General features: G+C 34.3%; 1 protein-coding gene across 1 annotated transcript in view; it reads left to right on the forward strand.

The window, feature by feature from the left end:
* Window positions 1-17,370, forward strand: part of CSMD3 (CUB and Sushi multiple domains 3) — a 605,915-nt gene that overhangs the window by 145,353 nt on the left and 443,192 nt on the right. Inside the window, 1 exon segment of the mRNA XM_032696902.1 lies at window positions 2,433-2,627. Coding sequence (XP_032552793.1) covers window positions 2,433-2,627 — 195 coding nt within the window.

The raw sequence follows: 17,370 nt of genomic DNA on the forward strand, positions 1-17,370 counted from the left end.
GGAACAGAGTTGGTAGTACAGTGTCACATGCAGTTTGAAAATAGATACTGCCTGTTAAAGAAGACAAATGCAGTTACTTAGTGAATTATCTCCTCCCTCCCTCCCCACCCCCCCAGTAGTGCACTTGTATATGTTCAAAATGAAAATACTCACAGAATAAACTAATGCACTTAAAAGTGTAAAACTTATTTTCTACTTTATTATCTAGAATCAGGAACAAAATGGCTTGAAGGGTTAGAAGTAGTAACTTACTCCCTACCCAGTTTCATAATGTTAAAAAGTTAATGAAAAATGCCAAGTATTCCTTTTAGATGAGTCATAAAGTATTGCAACTGGAAAATTAGTTTTATTTTAGGAGGAGGGTGATTTTTAATTAGTGCTTTAAAATATAATATAATTTCATAAGAATAAATTGCCTTCTGTGGGTAATTCTTGGTGAGACCGCAGTAAGAGTAAAGGAAGCAATTTTAGGCAATAACAGTTAAAGACATTGGTAATCTTTATATTTTTTATTTCAAAGGACAGGACGTCTTTCTGTGACCTTTTTACAAAGCCCTAAGAGATACGGGATTCTGAAAAACTTCATCTTCTTGGAGAAGTGGAAAATGAAACCACTGCATACAAGCAGAGTTTTCAAGTTAATATAATATGATTCATATGATAACCAAAATCCATAGGATGATATTCTTACCTCTATTTTGACACGCTATGATAAATAATAAATCGAATGGCCTTGAAAACAGTAAAAGGATTTAAAAGAAATCCATTTGCACAAGTATGCGGGAATAGCTGCAACATTGCCTTCTTTGTAGAGCTAGCAAGCACCTTTGAGGCCAGGAGAGTGTTGCTTCAGCACAGAACACTTTGATAAAGCACTGGTGAGAATATCAGCTCCTTAGGTGAGCTTTAAAGTGACCAAGATGAGAGAGGCCACATTCTTACTTTTGCGTTGTGTCATTGTGCAAGGCAATGAAAGTCAAATCCAGAACCACAGAGTTCATTATGTAAGAGAAAGCCAGAAATAGCAGCAATGACATCAACAACTAATATGCATGTTTAACACATTCATATCGAAACCTGATTGGTACTTCAAATCTTGCAGATGAACTCATTGGGATCATATATTTTATTCATAGTGTATGTATATATGGATGTATAGAGATATATATTTATGATTATGTTGGATTATGCCTTTTGATAATTGTTACATAGTTTCGTTTCATGGCTGGTGTCAGAAATCTAGTAGTATATCCCGGTTCTTGGCATAAGTGTTTCAGAATGTAATGAATCTCATGAGCCATACTGCTTGTTTTGATAAGCATTTATACCTTTTTTCTTTAATTGAAACCTACTCTGACAGTTTGGGTATTTAAAGGTGTTGTGCACACACTCATGAGTACATCAGGGGTGCTGAAGAATAATTTAGTCACATGGAACTCAGGAAAAGAAATTGAAACCATACATACATACCTTTCTGTCATTTTCCTTTGTAGATTCGGGAAATTTGATATGAATTCAAATACAGGTTTGCATGACTTGTCTCTTCCATATTAGCATTAGGCTAGTAAGAGCTTTGAAGAGCTCAGGATGAGAGTGTGAAATATCTTTTGCTCACACTTGCACAAAATCTATCTTTTAATGTCCATTAATCAAAGGACTTCATAAGGAAATGATTGAAAATGTAATCACGCTATTTATGATGCTGAAACATCAGTCAAAAGAGTACACAGTTGGTGTATGAGTACCAACTAGTAAAACCGAACTCTAATTAATGCCCTCAGAGATAAGACTAACAGCAACCGTGAGTCATTTTGGATTCTCAGTGGTTTAAAGCTCTGCATTAGAGTAGAAGTCACCAGATCTGTGGTGTTTTACGTGGTTAAATGAACTAATCTTTTGCTCAGAAATCAGTTACCCACAGTATCTCGTCACTTTTGCCTCATTATCTAAAAACTATTAAATCATTAAACAGATTCCTGATCATGCTTAGGCTTATGCTTATTAAGATTTTCTCTTGTCTTGACTATTTTTTTTCTTGCAAGTTTTGTTCAGTTTGAATCTGATGTTCTTTCATGACTGTAGTACAGTTTTGTTTATTGTTTTGCATTTGTATACATCAAGTTCCTTTGCTTTCTGTTCCTATGTAATGAATTCCTTGCTGTCAGTTTAACAAAGAAACATAGGAATATATTTATAGATGGAGATTAAGAAAAACCTCATGCTCATTTTCATCTACTTTTGCATATGTGGGTTCATAAGCAGATATTAAATAGACTAAGTCAGTAATGAATTTTCAGCGTTGAGTTGTATAATATCCATGAAAACACTCTGTCTGTCCAAAACTGTCTTAATTTATGTGTTCTATATTCTCAAGCAAAATGAAGCATTGATTTGCAAAAACCCTATAAGTAATAAATATATATCTGCTCCAGAATTACAGAGTAGTTCCTGTGGCAATCCAGGCGTTCCACCAAAGGGTATCTTGTACGGTACAAGATTTGATGTCGGTGACAAAATCCGATACAGCTGTGTAACTGGATATATTTTGGATGGACACCCCCAGCTTACTTGTATAGCTAACTCTGTGAATACAGCATCGTGGGACTTTCCTATTCCTATCTGTAGAGGTAAGAGAAATCCTACAGCAAAGTTCTTGAAAATATACATTAGTATGAAAAGATTTTAATCTCTGTATTAACTATTAACTTTTAAGCTATGATTAAAGAAAAGCCCTCTTGAATATTTTGATCTCTTGCTCACACATATGATGTATCTCAGCATATATACCTACTAATTTTTAGGTCGATATTCTATGAAAATTATATTTATCATCTATTTAAAGATATGTTGTGTAATAAGAACTAGAAACATAGTAATAAGTAGAATATAAATGTGTACAACATATTTACAACTATGAGAATGTCAATTAGGGATTTATTAATACTTCCTAGGGACTGACATTTTGTGTAGCAGTAAGTTGGATATTGAACAAATAGAAATTTGAACCTGCCAGAACAATTGAACTACAGGGTCTTGCCTCATTGTCAGTCAGGTTTGATTATCTTAAGATTTCTATACAGGATATCCCTTGTATTCTAACAAATATAGGTCAAATCCTTTTTCATTGCTCATATTAGAAATATAGCAGTAGCAGGGAATCCTGTTTTACAGGTAAATCTTATTTTCTGAGACTATTAGATAGAAATAATGTTTACAGAGTAACAAAAGCAGCCATGTTGATAAAATGGAGACATTATCAGTACTATACCCAACCAAATACAATTAAGATAGTATTTTGATGAAACATTTATGTCAGGCAAGCTTAAGATCAGTTTCTAGATTCTCAGGTTAATTTTACAGAATGCAACATTTATATTTGTTTAAAAACATTGATACAATCTTGCAGAGGCTATAAAAACATTCCAACTGAAATGACCATTCTGAAAAATTCAGTTTGGTTAAATATGGTTACCCACTACCACAAAAGAGTAGTATGAGAAATGTGTATCATTGGAAATACCCTGCTATCATTTCCTGTTTTTGGCTTAGAGTTATTTAATATGTTTATCCATGGACTTGAAGGAATTACAAACTTATTTTTAATAATACTATTTTCCATTAAAATTATAACGTCTGAATCTTCCCCTCCTCCTTCCCAGAAAAATGCTAGCTGATAATGAAGGAGATAGACAATCGAGACATAAAGCTAAATTTTGTTTCTGGAGATGATAATACAAAAGATTTTATGAGAATATGTTAACTTGCAAAAAACTTACATTTGTAACAAAGTAGAAGTCTAACAGGCTTCACTGCAGACCATTTTTCAAATTCTAGATCTGCCAATTTTGAAATGAATTGATATAAAAAATTGCAGTCATAAATGAGGAATATGAGAGACTGGAACCTGATGCTTCCTCTCACCAGTCAGTCATCACAGTCACAATGTTACAGTTTTCTTCTGATACAATACTTTTTAGTAGATCTTTTGATATATTTTGTTTGTTGTTTTGTTTTTTTTTTTTCCAAGGGGACATGAAAATATACAGTGTGTATTTTAAGTGGAATAATAAACTCCCAAAGTAGCCCTGTGGTTAAACAGGGCTAAGCAAAAGACTACCACATAAGAATATGAAAAACATTCTTTTTTACTCATAATCAGAGAGGTCATTATCTGAATAGTGTCACTTTTTCAGGCAAAATAGAGTTAACAAATTGGGAATTATTCAGAAAAAGAGGAAAAAAATTCTGATAGATTTAAAAATGGTCATTTTGTCTATAGACTGAAGGAACTCTAACTTTTCAGTGTATGTGAAAGAAAATGAAGGGATGGCTTGATTTACTGCGGAAACTCCTACAGAAGGTAAACATATTTTTGAGAAGAAAATTCTCTAATCAATAGCAGTGAAGAGTTTAAGGGGTAAAAGCTTGATGAATAAAGAATAAAAACCCCCAAGGTACACACTTTAACAGTGGTGAACACAAGTTACTGAAACAGAACCTAAGAATGTGACAGATTCTTGATTTCAGTCTTAACATAATGGCTTAAAGGCTTAATGCACCAAATTGCTGTTAAGATATTTTTGGTCTATGTTCAAAAAAAAAAAAGAAAAACACCTAATTATTTTCAATAGTTCCTTCTATGAGTCTATGTTTGATATCAGAAGCATCCAACTTTACGTTTAACACAGACCCTTGTGATTCCATTCTAATGAATCTCTCCTAATTTTGCCTACCGCAATTATCCAACACAGAATTCTGCAGAAGGTTACTAAAGGTGATTACCCACTAATGAGCTTCTGATCTCTTTGTCACTGTTTGGCATGGAGACTCTCTTTGATTAAACACTCATCCTTAAAGATTTCCTCTGATAAATGTCTTATTGTACCCTACCAATGGTCATTAAATCTAAAAAAGAGAATCCTCACATGAACAAATGGTGTATAGTTTTCAGATTTTGAGGGTATATGCGTAAGAATTAATGTTTCTCAACACTAAAGAACTTGATTACTGTTTTTTGGGTTGGTTTGCTTTTTGGTTGGTTTGTTTGTTTGTTTTGGGTTTTGTGGATTTTTTGTTTGCTTTTTTTTGTTTTGTAGATGGGCAGGTCTCTCCAGACGTGCATATACTAGTTGTCCATTTTAATATAATTCATTGAATTGGTCAAATACAGAGTTTTTCACTGCTATGACCTAGGAAATACCATTGTTTTGTTAGAAAAAAAAAAGCCCCAAGAAAAGAACAAAAGTATATTTTATTCAACATTAAGTTGGGGTTTGTTTGTTTGTTTTTACCTTTAGAAATCAAAATTGTAAAGTTCTGAATTTACAGCATGCTTAGAAGTCAGCAGACTTAAGCTCATAGATGCCTGTAAATCATCTGTATATAAATATCATTGTCATCTGCCTCTTGTAATTCAGAACAAGTACATTTGGAGAGTATTTTTTTTCCTTATTTTTTTTTTAATAGATCATTCCTTTTACCTTGCCTTCCCTTTGAGGGGGTCATGCTTGCACCTTAGCAACGTGATTCTTACAGATTAATGTCGCAAAACATTATCGGAAACAACAGTGTTTTGTATTTCCCCAATCATACATACTGCTAAATGCTTTTCAGATGTTGTTGTTATGTCATTAGTAATAACATCTCCTTTATGGAGATGTGAATGCTAGGGGCAGCCTCAGCTGTGGCGACCATGAAAATGTGCAGTTCAGTATCGGCTGAGGAGGGAGCAGGGCAGCAAGTAAGATTACAACCACGGTCTTCAGGAAAGCTGACTTTAGCCTCTTCAGGGATCTTCTTGGAAGAGTCCCATGGGAACAGGCCCTGAAGGGGAGAGGGGTCCAAGAGAGTTGGGTGGTATCCAAGGATCATTTCCTCCAGACTCAATAATGATGATGCATGCCAATGAGCAAGAAACTGGACAAAGAGAGAGATATGCATGGATGAATAAAGAACTCCTCTCATTACTCCAGCATAAGCAGGAAACACACAGTAAATTGGATGCATGGTTGGGCCACTTGATACGAATATAAAGAGTTGTCAGAGTAAGTGGAAATGAGACAAGGCAGGCCAAGGCCCATCCGGGTTTAAATCTGGCCAACAATGTCAAGGACAAGAAGAGCTTCTTCACATCATCATGGCCAGGCTTTGCGAACGAAGGGAAGGGCACTACCCACTACCCACGTTTGTTGCAAGCACGTTGGTGGCTAAAAAGGCCAATATGAGATAGACATGTCTGGTTGCAAAAGGCACAGCAGAAAGACTCTTTAGGAGGTATATTCTACAAGACACGATTCTTTCTGCATTGTCTTTTCTCCTGAAGAGTGATCCTGCATGCTTTCTCAAAGGCATCAGCAGCCTTTGAAGAGAATGTGTCTCCAGACCTCCCGACTGGAGGCCAGAGTAGACCAGTTATGATGATGAGATGTTGTTTCAGGGAGTCCTTGTATCTTCTCTTCGGGGCTCCTCTCTTGCTGCAGCCGGTGGCAAGTTCACCATAAAGCAAGATCTTAGGGAGGCGATGGTCCTTCATCCTTGAGACATGTCCTGCCCAACGCAGCTGTGTTCTCAGCAACATGGCCTCAATACTTGTGATTGCTGCTTGCTCTAGAACAGATGTATTGGTCACATAATCTGACCAGTGGATGTTTAGGATTGTGCAGAGGCAGCATTGATGGAAACGTTCTAGGAGACGCAGGTGGTGGCAGTAGATGACCCATGATTCAGATCCGTATGAGAGAATAGACAGTACTATGGCTCTGTAAACACTGGTTCAGTACTGGGCCAGTATTGCTTAACTTACTCACCCATGACTTGGATTAAGAGGCAGAAGCCTCCTCAGCAAGCTTCCTGATGACACAAAGTTGGGAGGAGTGGCTGATACCCCAGAGGGCTGTGCCCCCCTTCAGAGGGACCTCAACAGGTTGGAGAGGTGGGCACTCTGAAACTGTCTGAAGTTCAACAAAGGCAAGTGCAGGGTCCTGCACCTGGGGTAGAATAACCCCACACACCAGTACAGGCTGGGAGCTGACCTGCTGGGAAGCAGCTCTGCAGAGAAGGACCTGGGGTCCTGGTGGACACAATTCTTCCTACTTGAGCAGGAAGGTTGGACCAGACGACCCGCTCTGTTCCCTTCTATCCTTAACTCTTTTGTGATTCTGTGAATTATACTGTGCATAACCCATGACTAGTTTTTAAATAAAACCTTCTTCCCTGGCAAATAATTTTTGATAAGGTTCTTTTCAATAGTGAAATATGCCAGCAGCTTTATTATATCACCTGTTCCTGAGCTAATGTTGCAGCTTGCAGTTCCTCCATAATGCAACACGCTAGGAATAATTTTCTGAGGGTAATTTATATGTAATATTTTCACTCTATAAAGATTAAAACAATTCAACACTTTCATAATCAGGGAAGTATTCTGACTTTTACATTTTTAAAGATTTTTCTATTACACAGTAAAATGACTGTCATAAGAATCTCTTCTAAAATTTACTGGATTTCTTTTGGAATTCAGAAATTTCAAGAGCAGAGTATGGTTGTATTTTTGTTCTTAGAAGTTCTGTTAAAATATTTTCACTATTACCTGTACATATAGCTACAAGATATTTTTTTTGCTATAAAACTTCTGTTTGTATTTTTAACTTGAGGCCTTGTTTTTCTACTAGTCTAAACTGACATGCATTTTGATCAGAGAAATACACAATCCTCTGACTATAAGTTCCTTTTTTCCATGGACAAAATGCATTTCTACTTTTTTTACTATTTATCTGGGAGGACATTGAGGTTTTTTTTCCATATTTTGTCATGACAGGAAAAATATTAAAGAGTTTGTTACTAAATTCCAAGTATGGGAATTCTGTAATTTCTCATTGATATATATGTACCTATGTACGTATAAAGATATGTTTATTGTTTATTTCTACCTATCTGCATACTTAATTTCTTCTTCTTTAGTGGATTTACTGCGATATTTATAAGATCATATTTTAAAATGTGATCTAACAGGTGTCAAACTTGAATTAGAATATTCAGCTCACTATTGAATTATTTTGCCATTTCCTCTATGAAGAACCCACTGAATTGGAAAATTTGTTAATTGCAAGTCACTGGTTTAATTGTGTAACTACATAGATACATGACTATACATATTTCAACTACAGAAGGTAAGTTTTAGGTCAAATAAAACAGAAAGTAACTTCAAATGAAATTAAAGTGTCTTGTAGACCTTCCAGTCCATTTTTCTTGAGTAGTTGTATCTGTTTATATATGGTTTGTAGTAGTACAGAATTTTGAAAAGAAAAAAAATTAATAAACTTCACATAACTACCAAGAAGTAATCATATAGCAATGTAAGCATTTCACAGACAGATAAATTTGTCTGCAGGTAGATTTTTGGTTTTAAGACATCATGGCAAATAGAACCTAGTAATATAAGCAGTAAATAAGCTGACTGTCTTTGTATCTTGGTCTTTGTAGGCTGTGGAGAGAACAAAGCAGGAGATAAAGTCAAAGTATGCACTTGATTCCATGTAGTGCATTAACTACTGGAACTGACAATATACACAGAGGAATATCGAGTGCACTAACTTAAAAGCAGGAATAAATTACATCTCACAGGGAACGAGCAGCTTTTTGCCTGAAGCCAGTTCTTTCATACAAACAGTTGTTACTGCTTATTCTTGGGAAAAAAACCAGTCAAGCTGTGTAAGTCCGGATAAGAAACATGTTGGATTAGTTAAAAGAAGTCATAAAGAAAAGAAAACAAAAAGAATATTGTAGAATGAGGTATTTATATATAAGCAATTATATATATGAGCAATTTTTCAGAGATTGTTCCACAGATCCTGTTTGGGACGTTATACATCAGTGGCCTAGAATGGCCAAATTCTTATAGGTGGTACATTCAAAAATGTAAATGGTCTACATATGGAAATTACGCTCTCTAAAATTAGAAATGTTAATTAAGACTGGGGGGAACGAGGAGGAAATTATGAAAAAGGTGTACCATTTTATTGAAATAGTAATATTATATGAATGTTGTGTGGTTTCAAGTATCATACTGTGTCCTTTCAAGTAGGGCTCAGAAGATCTGCAAAATAATACCTGGAATGTCTTTTTGAATGAAGAAAGTTACATTACCTTTTGTTGCTTTGATTTTTTACAATAAAGGGACTTTGTGAGCTCTTTATTTTAGCCATCTTTAAAATGTGTAATTTTTCAGACCAATGGAATCAAACTTCTGCTCTTATGAGAGGCATTGGAATTGCTCTCTAGTGTACCCTACCATACTTGTCTTTTCTTATTACATTAGTGTTGTTCTCAGGATAGTATCTGATACTCATTACTGGGGACATTTCACATAAATGCACAATGTGCTTATGTGAACAAATATACCTAATCTTGAAGAATAGCAAATCCCCACGTGAATGTGTGAACAGATCCATGTATTTCTTATTGTTCTAAGTAGTGGTGAAACTTTACTGAATTATGTGAAGCTAATCTAAGTCACTGTTGGTGTGTTATAAACCAGGAAGTTGGTACAGAAATATAAATGTTTTTCATTATAGAATGATCATGTATTCCTAACACTAATGCTAAAATACACTAGTTTTACTGTACTAATAATAACAATATTGACATTACTAATATATATACTGTCTGTTAAATAGAACGCACTGAAAATATACCAGCAGCAATGATGATCTAACATTGTATGCATTCCTTAATGAAAGAACATTATTCATGAGAGTTCCAATAGGTTTTAATACATTAGATTCATATCTAAAACCTGTGCTGCTTTATTTTGATAATGGTGGTTAAATAACTAATTTATGATGGGTTGAGAACCACTCACATGTGAAAACTTACAGTGTGCAATGATGTGCTAATGTAGTAGTGATGATACTTGAAAAAAATTACTAATTTTCAGAAAGCAAACTTAGTATGGAAACCTTTTTAACAAAAAAGAATTCAATTTTATTTGTCTTCACTTTTTAATCAAGATTAAATTTTCAAAATATCAAATATTTTAAAATGTTTTTCTCACTTGTCTTTTTTTTAAAAATGTATATATCCTCATCAGAATATTCATCAGAACATTAGAATCATACTTCCATTTGGTTTACATAGTTTGGCTTTGCATATCTTTATGTGATTCAGGAATTCCTATCAGTAGTGAAGGGAGTTGTGCTAATTAGAAACTTACAGTAACAGTGGGCTAACCCTCAGTTGGTGTGATATAGTCCAGAATAAAAAGGTATTTGGATCAAAGTAATTAACATTCATCAGTGCAGTAACCATGTTAATTTTGAAAACAGGCCTCTTAAATTACATCTGCAAACAGAATATAGAGGACTGGGGAAAGGAGCAGAAATTAACTGTCTCTAAATAAATTAAATTCTGTTTAGAAGAAGAAAGACAGTATATATAATTATTACAGAAAGGGAATGTTTGCAGGCAGTTTTAGTTTATACCAATCTAAGAATTACAAAAGATTGTTATAACAATTGATAAAGGCGATGAAGAGGAAAAAAGAAAGATCAGATTTTAAATTCAAGAAATCTAACCCAGAACCAAACAAAATAAAACTTAAATACCAATTTGTTCAGTCCTGTCTTGTGTTCAATCTGGGAATTAGGACTTCTTACACAAGCAGGTGAAAGTTAGTCAGGATGGATAGTGAAAGGCTTGAAACACTGCTTTTATCTCCTGTTTTCTTAAAAATTTTCTTAAGCAAGGACAAAGGACATAGAAGTTAGTGATGTATAGACCATATTAACATATGCAGCTGAAATTATGATGCAAAATTTTGACTGAGGACAACATAACAATGAGAATTATGCCTGCAACTGAAAGAGGTGAAGGATCAAGATGAATAAATGGGAAAGAGGAACCTGGAAAAGTAAAATAATAGTTTAGGATAATGTTTGTCATCAAATCACAATAATAGGGGTTTTAAGTACAGCATATTATTTAAAATTAATTTCTAATAAAGTTTATTTTTTAGAAACCTCTAAAGACTAATTCAAAAGTGTGGGTGTTAAGTGTATAACACATAAGTGTTAAGCTCAATTCCAGTTTGGGCTAATAAATTCTCCCTTTAGCATCTTATATTCTTCTTTGGTTCGTTTTCTATATGGTATTCCTGGATAAATCCTTCATAGTTATCAATTAGCAGAAATAATATTTATAAAATAATTTGAGATACTTTGAAAGTAATTACTCAGATTCATTAACTCAATTTACTGAACTGCGTAATTCCAAAAAGCTTTGCCATGGGTTTTTAAATAGACTAGTATATTTTCCTCATATTATTGAAATTACAGCTTGAGAAACCTTTCAGTGTCTCTCAATTTCTGCCTAAAATGAGAATTTACTTGAGTATAAATAGAATTGTGAAAATATTGTTCAGTATTTAGGTATTACTTTGCAAAGCCTGATTTATAACTCAGTTGTAATTACATCTGGAAAGTAGAAGTCATAACAAATTATTTTTCTGGGGAGTCTTAAAAGTCCTTCAAATATTTATCCAAAAGAATAACTGATTGCCAGTAGTATTTTTTTCAGGAAAATATTTTGTTGCTAAAATTATAGCACATTTTACCATTTTTCAAGACTACATATATCTAAGACTGCATCTTTCTTAGGCTAAAGAATAATTATTGATTCACCTATAGAATATGAATCTTGATCTTCAGCATTAATTAATCTTCTTGTTCTCATCACTGACAGGAGTGTTGCTGGTTTATTCAAGTATTAAGAGATCGTTGTGGGTGTCTTGTGAGATGGTTTTCAGAACTGTAACCTCTTTTTAAAGTTGCAATATTTACAACTGCACACTGATGAAGGAGTCTGAAGATGGTTCAGTTGTGTCACAAAAATAAATTTGGATTTTCACACAATTTATTCATATTTTCATTCAGCTCTGCAAATTCAGAGGCTAAAACCAATCTGCCTTAAATTCCACTGAAAATGGAAGGGCATTTAATGTAAAAGAAATTGTAGCAGAATTTTGCTACATATGTATGGAAGAGTCCATCAGCACAGATTTAATCTTCAGCACAGATTTAATTTCTCACAAAACTGACTGTAATGAACATATAGGTAAGAGGTCTGTTTTGTTAATTCATTCATCTGGTATAATGGCCTCTTGAGTTTTGTTCAGGATGAAACTTTTGATTGTAGATCTGTATGAATGTAGCACATAAAATTTCTTTCACAGTTCTGTCAATCAGGAGCTGAACTTGTTTCACCAGCACAAAGCAATTTATGGGCAGAGTTCTCTGTGCTGCACTGTATCATAAAGTTGATTCTGAATTCTTCTAAAACAGACTGAGAGGGGGTCAAAAACTTTAACTGTGAGAATTTAGGATCACTGGCTGTTTCATCAGTTTAACCTTTCTAATACAAATACTCTTCACACTGGCTGGTATTTTGCAGTTCAGAGAAAGAAACCTCCTAGTGTGCAGTTATGCATTAATTCTTTCCATGTCACAATTCCCTCTTGTCTTTCATTTTGAATGTTTGACGTTATATCCCAACATTATATATTTCACAGAATCAACAGAATCATCAAGGTTGGAAGAGATCTTTAAGATCATCTAATCCAACCATCAACACACCACCACCATAATCACCTCTAAACCATATCCTCAGGTGCCACATCAAGATGCCTCTTGACCACTTCCAGAGATGGCAATTCCATCACCTCCCTGGGCAATTTATTCCAATGCCAACTACTCTTTCAGCGATTTTTTTTTCTAGTGTCTAATCTCAGCCTCCCCTGGCACAACTTGAGGCCATTTCCTCTTGAGGTACAGCAGAAGAGACCAACCCTCATATTTCATATACCTTCTATAACTTTTTTCCGCATATCATTAAATTCCCCCTATAATTAAAATTTTTATATATGTCTTAGAACTTCTAAAAATTCTGTAACCAATAATGAAAGAAAAAAAGGTAGTTTTTTGGGTTTTTTTTGCGGCCTGCTAGTTCCCAGTTTTCTATTCTTCAGTGAACCATTAGAAAAATAGAGAGCTTGTTCAGTATCAATACTTATATAATCAAGTTGAAAATAAAATGACTTTATAAATCCTTGGTGTATGGATAATGTCCACATGACTTGCATAAATGACACAAACAAACATTTGAGAATTTTCCTGCAACTGGGGATGAAAACTCAAAGGGTTTGTGTCATTTCCATTTAATATTATTAGAAAGGACTTTTATAATTTACTCCAAATGAATTTTTCTTGCTAAAATTTAAGTGTGCTATCTTTCCCCGCCCCTCCCTCATATGTAATTTTGTCCTATGCACATTAAAACCCAATTACTTTCTTCTTCTTTTAAACTTCATTTTACGTATTTAGTTTTTGGTCTTTAACTGCATTAAACCTAATGCACTCTTACTGCACAAGTCATGCTCAGAAGACCACTGGTAATTTTTGTTTATTTCCTCTTGATTGTTTTTAATTTATCCATACTTTCTTTTGAAGTATTTAGCCCCAATTAGCAAAGAATTTTTGTGTTTCATTGATCACAGCTCATAGTTATTGCATGCTCTTTCTGATCTCTGTCCAGTTATTCACCTAATTAGTCTATGAGGGTTATTTTAATTCTTGTTCCATGGTTTAAATATTGTTCTGGGTTTTAAATAACATTTTTAATAAAAAATACTTTGGTTTTGGTTTTTTGGTTAATTGGTTGTTTGGGTTTATTTTGGGGTTTTTTTTAGAACAGATTAATTTTGAATTCCAGGTAGGTGGGCAAGGCCTTTATCTTTCTGTATTGCCCATGTAAAGAAGCACTTGTGGTAAGGCACAAATAAAAGAGTTCCAGTAGCTGTAGACAAGTCTGTCCAAAGTCCCAGAATACTGTAGTCTTTACTGCAATCTATAAATCTCCAGGCTGGCCAAAAATATGGTGCCAGATTCCAGTTTTCTAACTCTATGAAGTAAAAGCAAAGTGCATGCATTTATGGGAATAATGTTGTAGTTTAACTCTTCCTTTACTCCTATTTCATTTCACGCAAATACTGAAAAAGCACTATTTGAAGATTCAGTCCTCCTGCATCTTTGGGTATCAAGTGAAAATGCTGAGGCGCTGTTTACTTCATGTCAAACTGAAAGAATGATGAAAATTGCTTTCTATGTGTTTGTTCATTTGAACATGATTAGAAGAAGCAGAGGTTTATGGATAACAATAATGATTGCAATTTCATAAACAAACATTTGAGAATTTTCCTGTAATTGGGGATGAAAACTCAAAGGGTTTGTGTCATTTATTCAAGTCATGTGGACATTATCCATACACCAAGGATTTATAAAGTGTTCAGTTTCTATCACCACTAAGACTGAAGTCAAATTTTATAATCATTAACAAATGCTAGCACCCCGTCACCTGGTAAATCCAACTGAGGTGACTGATACTCACTGAGCTAGAGGTTATCACCTATAAATGGTACAGCAAATGGAAGAAGAGTAGTCCACAGAAGGCAGAAAGCAAAAGAATGAACAGCAGAATAACCAGTAGCTGTCTGTCTGTATTCTCGAAGTACAATAATGACAGTTTTTCTCTTTTCTAATTCCCTGATGATGTAACTTGACAAGGTAGTCAGTTCTTTTCATAGTACGTGCAGTAATGCATCACTCATAGTACAAGATTAATAACTCCAGGGTGTTGCCATCTTCCTTGTTTAATTGCAAAGCTGCATTTAGAATGCAGCTAAGTCAGCAAAGTGACTTGCCAACCATTTCTCTTTCTAAATTTTCAGGCAGCCATGCTAGCTCTAGTTATTCTGATATCTCTAAGTGTGTGGTGATTCCATTATCCTCCTTTACTGGTCACTGTAGCAGCTCAGGAAACTTGAATTGTGTAAGAAAAACAAGTACATATAACAGCTAAAAATTTCTGCTATTTAAAGAGGCCTCTTAAAAGGGACTTTGTTCCCCCACTTTGCAAATTTATGTCTTGCTTTCTGAGTCTGTAAACTCTTGTCTGAAATGAAAGGCAGCCTCACATCCCTCACACTCAGGTGTAATTTGATGGCACTTTGGGGTACTGTTTTTCATGTTACTACAGGTATAACATATTCTTTATTACAGTCTTAGGTTATTTTTGTGGGTTTTTTTAGTTTTTTAGGGGTTTTTTTGTAAATAGAAATGTACTCAACTATAATCAAAATATAATTCAAAATATAAATTCAGCATTATGCAGACGTTCACGGTTTCTTTCCTTCTGACAATCATATATCTATAGAGCTAGATCCTCCACTTTTGATCCTGTTTCATCTGGAGCTGTCTGGAAGACTGACTTGATATTTCAGTTTTGTATAATTGACACAGTAAGCTGTGTTTTATTTCACTTTCAAATGGTCTTACAATTATCAGATGAAAGATATTGTAAGTTAGATATTTTTGTGAAATATATGGGACACTGCCTCATTACTATCATTCTGTTCTTTTTACTTTTGTAGGTACTAATTAAAAGACATTTACTTCTCTGTGCTAAGGATAATTCTCTTATATTAAAACCAAAAAGGAGTCCCTCCAAAATTCCCTTACTGATGCAGCTGTTTGCACACAATATTATACTCTGTTCATTAGCAAAACAGAGAAAAAACACCAACCATCTTAATGATTTTGATATTATTTGTCTCCAACTCATTTCCAATATGATACAATTTTCTTTTATCCAAAAAGGCTTGATAAACCATGTTTATTTCCACATATGTAATCATTTCCCACTGTTACTTAAAAGAATTGTAGTTACCAAAGAGTCCAGAGTGCACTCCATCCTTCTTGGATTGAATTTCAGATATTTCAGGATGACAAATTGACTCATTCATTTTATGTGAGAATAAAGAAACTGCAACTAGGACTGAGATTTTTCTAGACTTTGAAAAGTTTAGGATAGTTTTCAATGGCTTTTCTGCGGTGAACATATCCATTCAAAAATTCATAGAAGTACAGGTGCTCAAGACTTTGGAAACAAGTTATTTCTTTTCTTCTATTCCCCTACATACCTAGTCACTTGTCTTTGGAGATGAAACTACCATATTGCATTTAAGCAATATAGTAAGTGTATGAATTTAGACTCCTGTAAAGTTTAACTAAGCAAGTAGTTTCCTTGGAGAGAACTTGATTTGAATATCTATTTTAACAGCATTAAAAGCTAAAAAGAAACTAAGGAAATGGGTTTCACATATCTCAGAGTCTAAGAACCATAGCAGGAATGTATTTTTTAGCCAAACCTTTTCTACATTTTTGTGCTTCCTTTTTTTTTTTTTGAGGAAGGTGATATTAAAAACCATGAATACTAAATTAGTATGTTTTCCCATTCCTAAAACAGGATAAAAATAGAATTTGAACTCATTAGATAAGTAATGTTTAATGAATTTAAAATGTAAAAATATATTAATGGATTTTTAGAATATAATTTTCATATTTTGGATAATTTGTTGAAGTACCTGACATTGTTTCTTGGGAGTTGGAGTTTTCCATAAGAGTCAAGCTATCCAATGATTACATTGCTTAGCATGTTAAGCTTAGCTGGTTCTTTCAGTGTTCTGTTACTGTTAAAAGCAGCATTAGCATTTTGCCTGACATGATATTTAATTTTTCCTCTGAATTGTGACTCTCCTTAAAACATTCATGTATAACTACATGAAGGATTATTCATGTTCTGCCATGCCAAGCTTCCTGTTGATTGCCTTTAGTTTTGACTGCTAACACTTTCTGTATCTTTATTTATCAAACATATTTTAAATAGTACATAAGCTACCAGGACATTATCTAAATGTAAAAACCTGCAGAATACATAGCAGTTAAAACCAGCTTAGGATGAAATGCCCATATAACATAGATATGTTGAAATGGTAAGGAGAGATTACTCAGGATAACATTTTTTTCTTTGCCTCAGTGCAGTGACACAGCATTTGTAGCAGAGATTTATCCTTCTGATTTATCCTGCAAGAAACTTCTATTAATATGTAGGTATTGTAAAGTTTTGCTGTCTGTGGCACTCTACCATCTCCCTGGGAAGTGTATTGCAATGCTTGACAACCCCTCCCATGAAGAAATTTTTCTTAATAGCCAATCTAAACCTCACCTGATGCAAATTGAAGCCATTTTCTCTTGTCCTAGCACTTGATAACAGGAGAGAAGAGGCCAACACCCACCTCACTACAACCTCTTTTCAGGTAGTTGCAGAGAGTGATGAGGTCTCCCTTGAGCCTCCTTTTCTCCAGACTAAATAATCCCAGCTACCTCAGCTGTTCCTCATAGGACTTGTGCTCTAGACCCTTCACCAGCTTCGTTGCTCTTCTCTGGACCTGCTCCAGCACCTCAATGTCTTTCTTGTGGTGAGAGG

The sequence above is a fragment of the Chiroxiphia lanceolata genome, chromosome 1, assembly GCF_009829145.1.
Source record: "Chiroxiphia lanceolata isolate bChiLan1 chromosome 1, bChiLan1.pri, whole genome shotgun sequence".
NCBI classification, from domain to species: domain Eukaryota; kingdom Metazoa; phylum Chordata; class Aves; order Passeriformes; family Pipridae; genus Chiroxiphia; species Chiroxiphia lanceolata.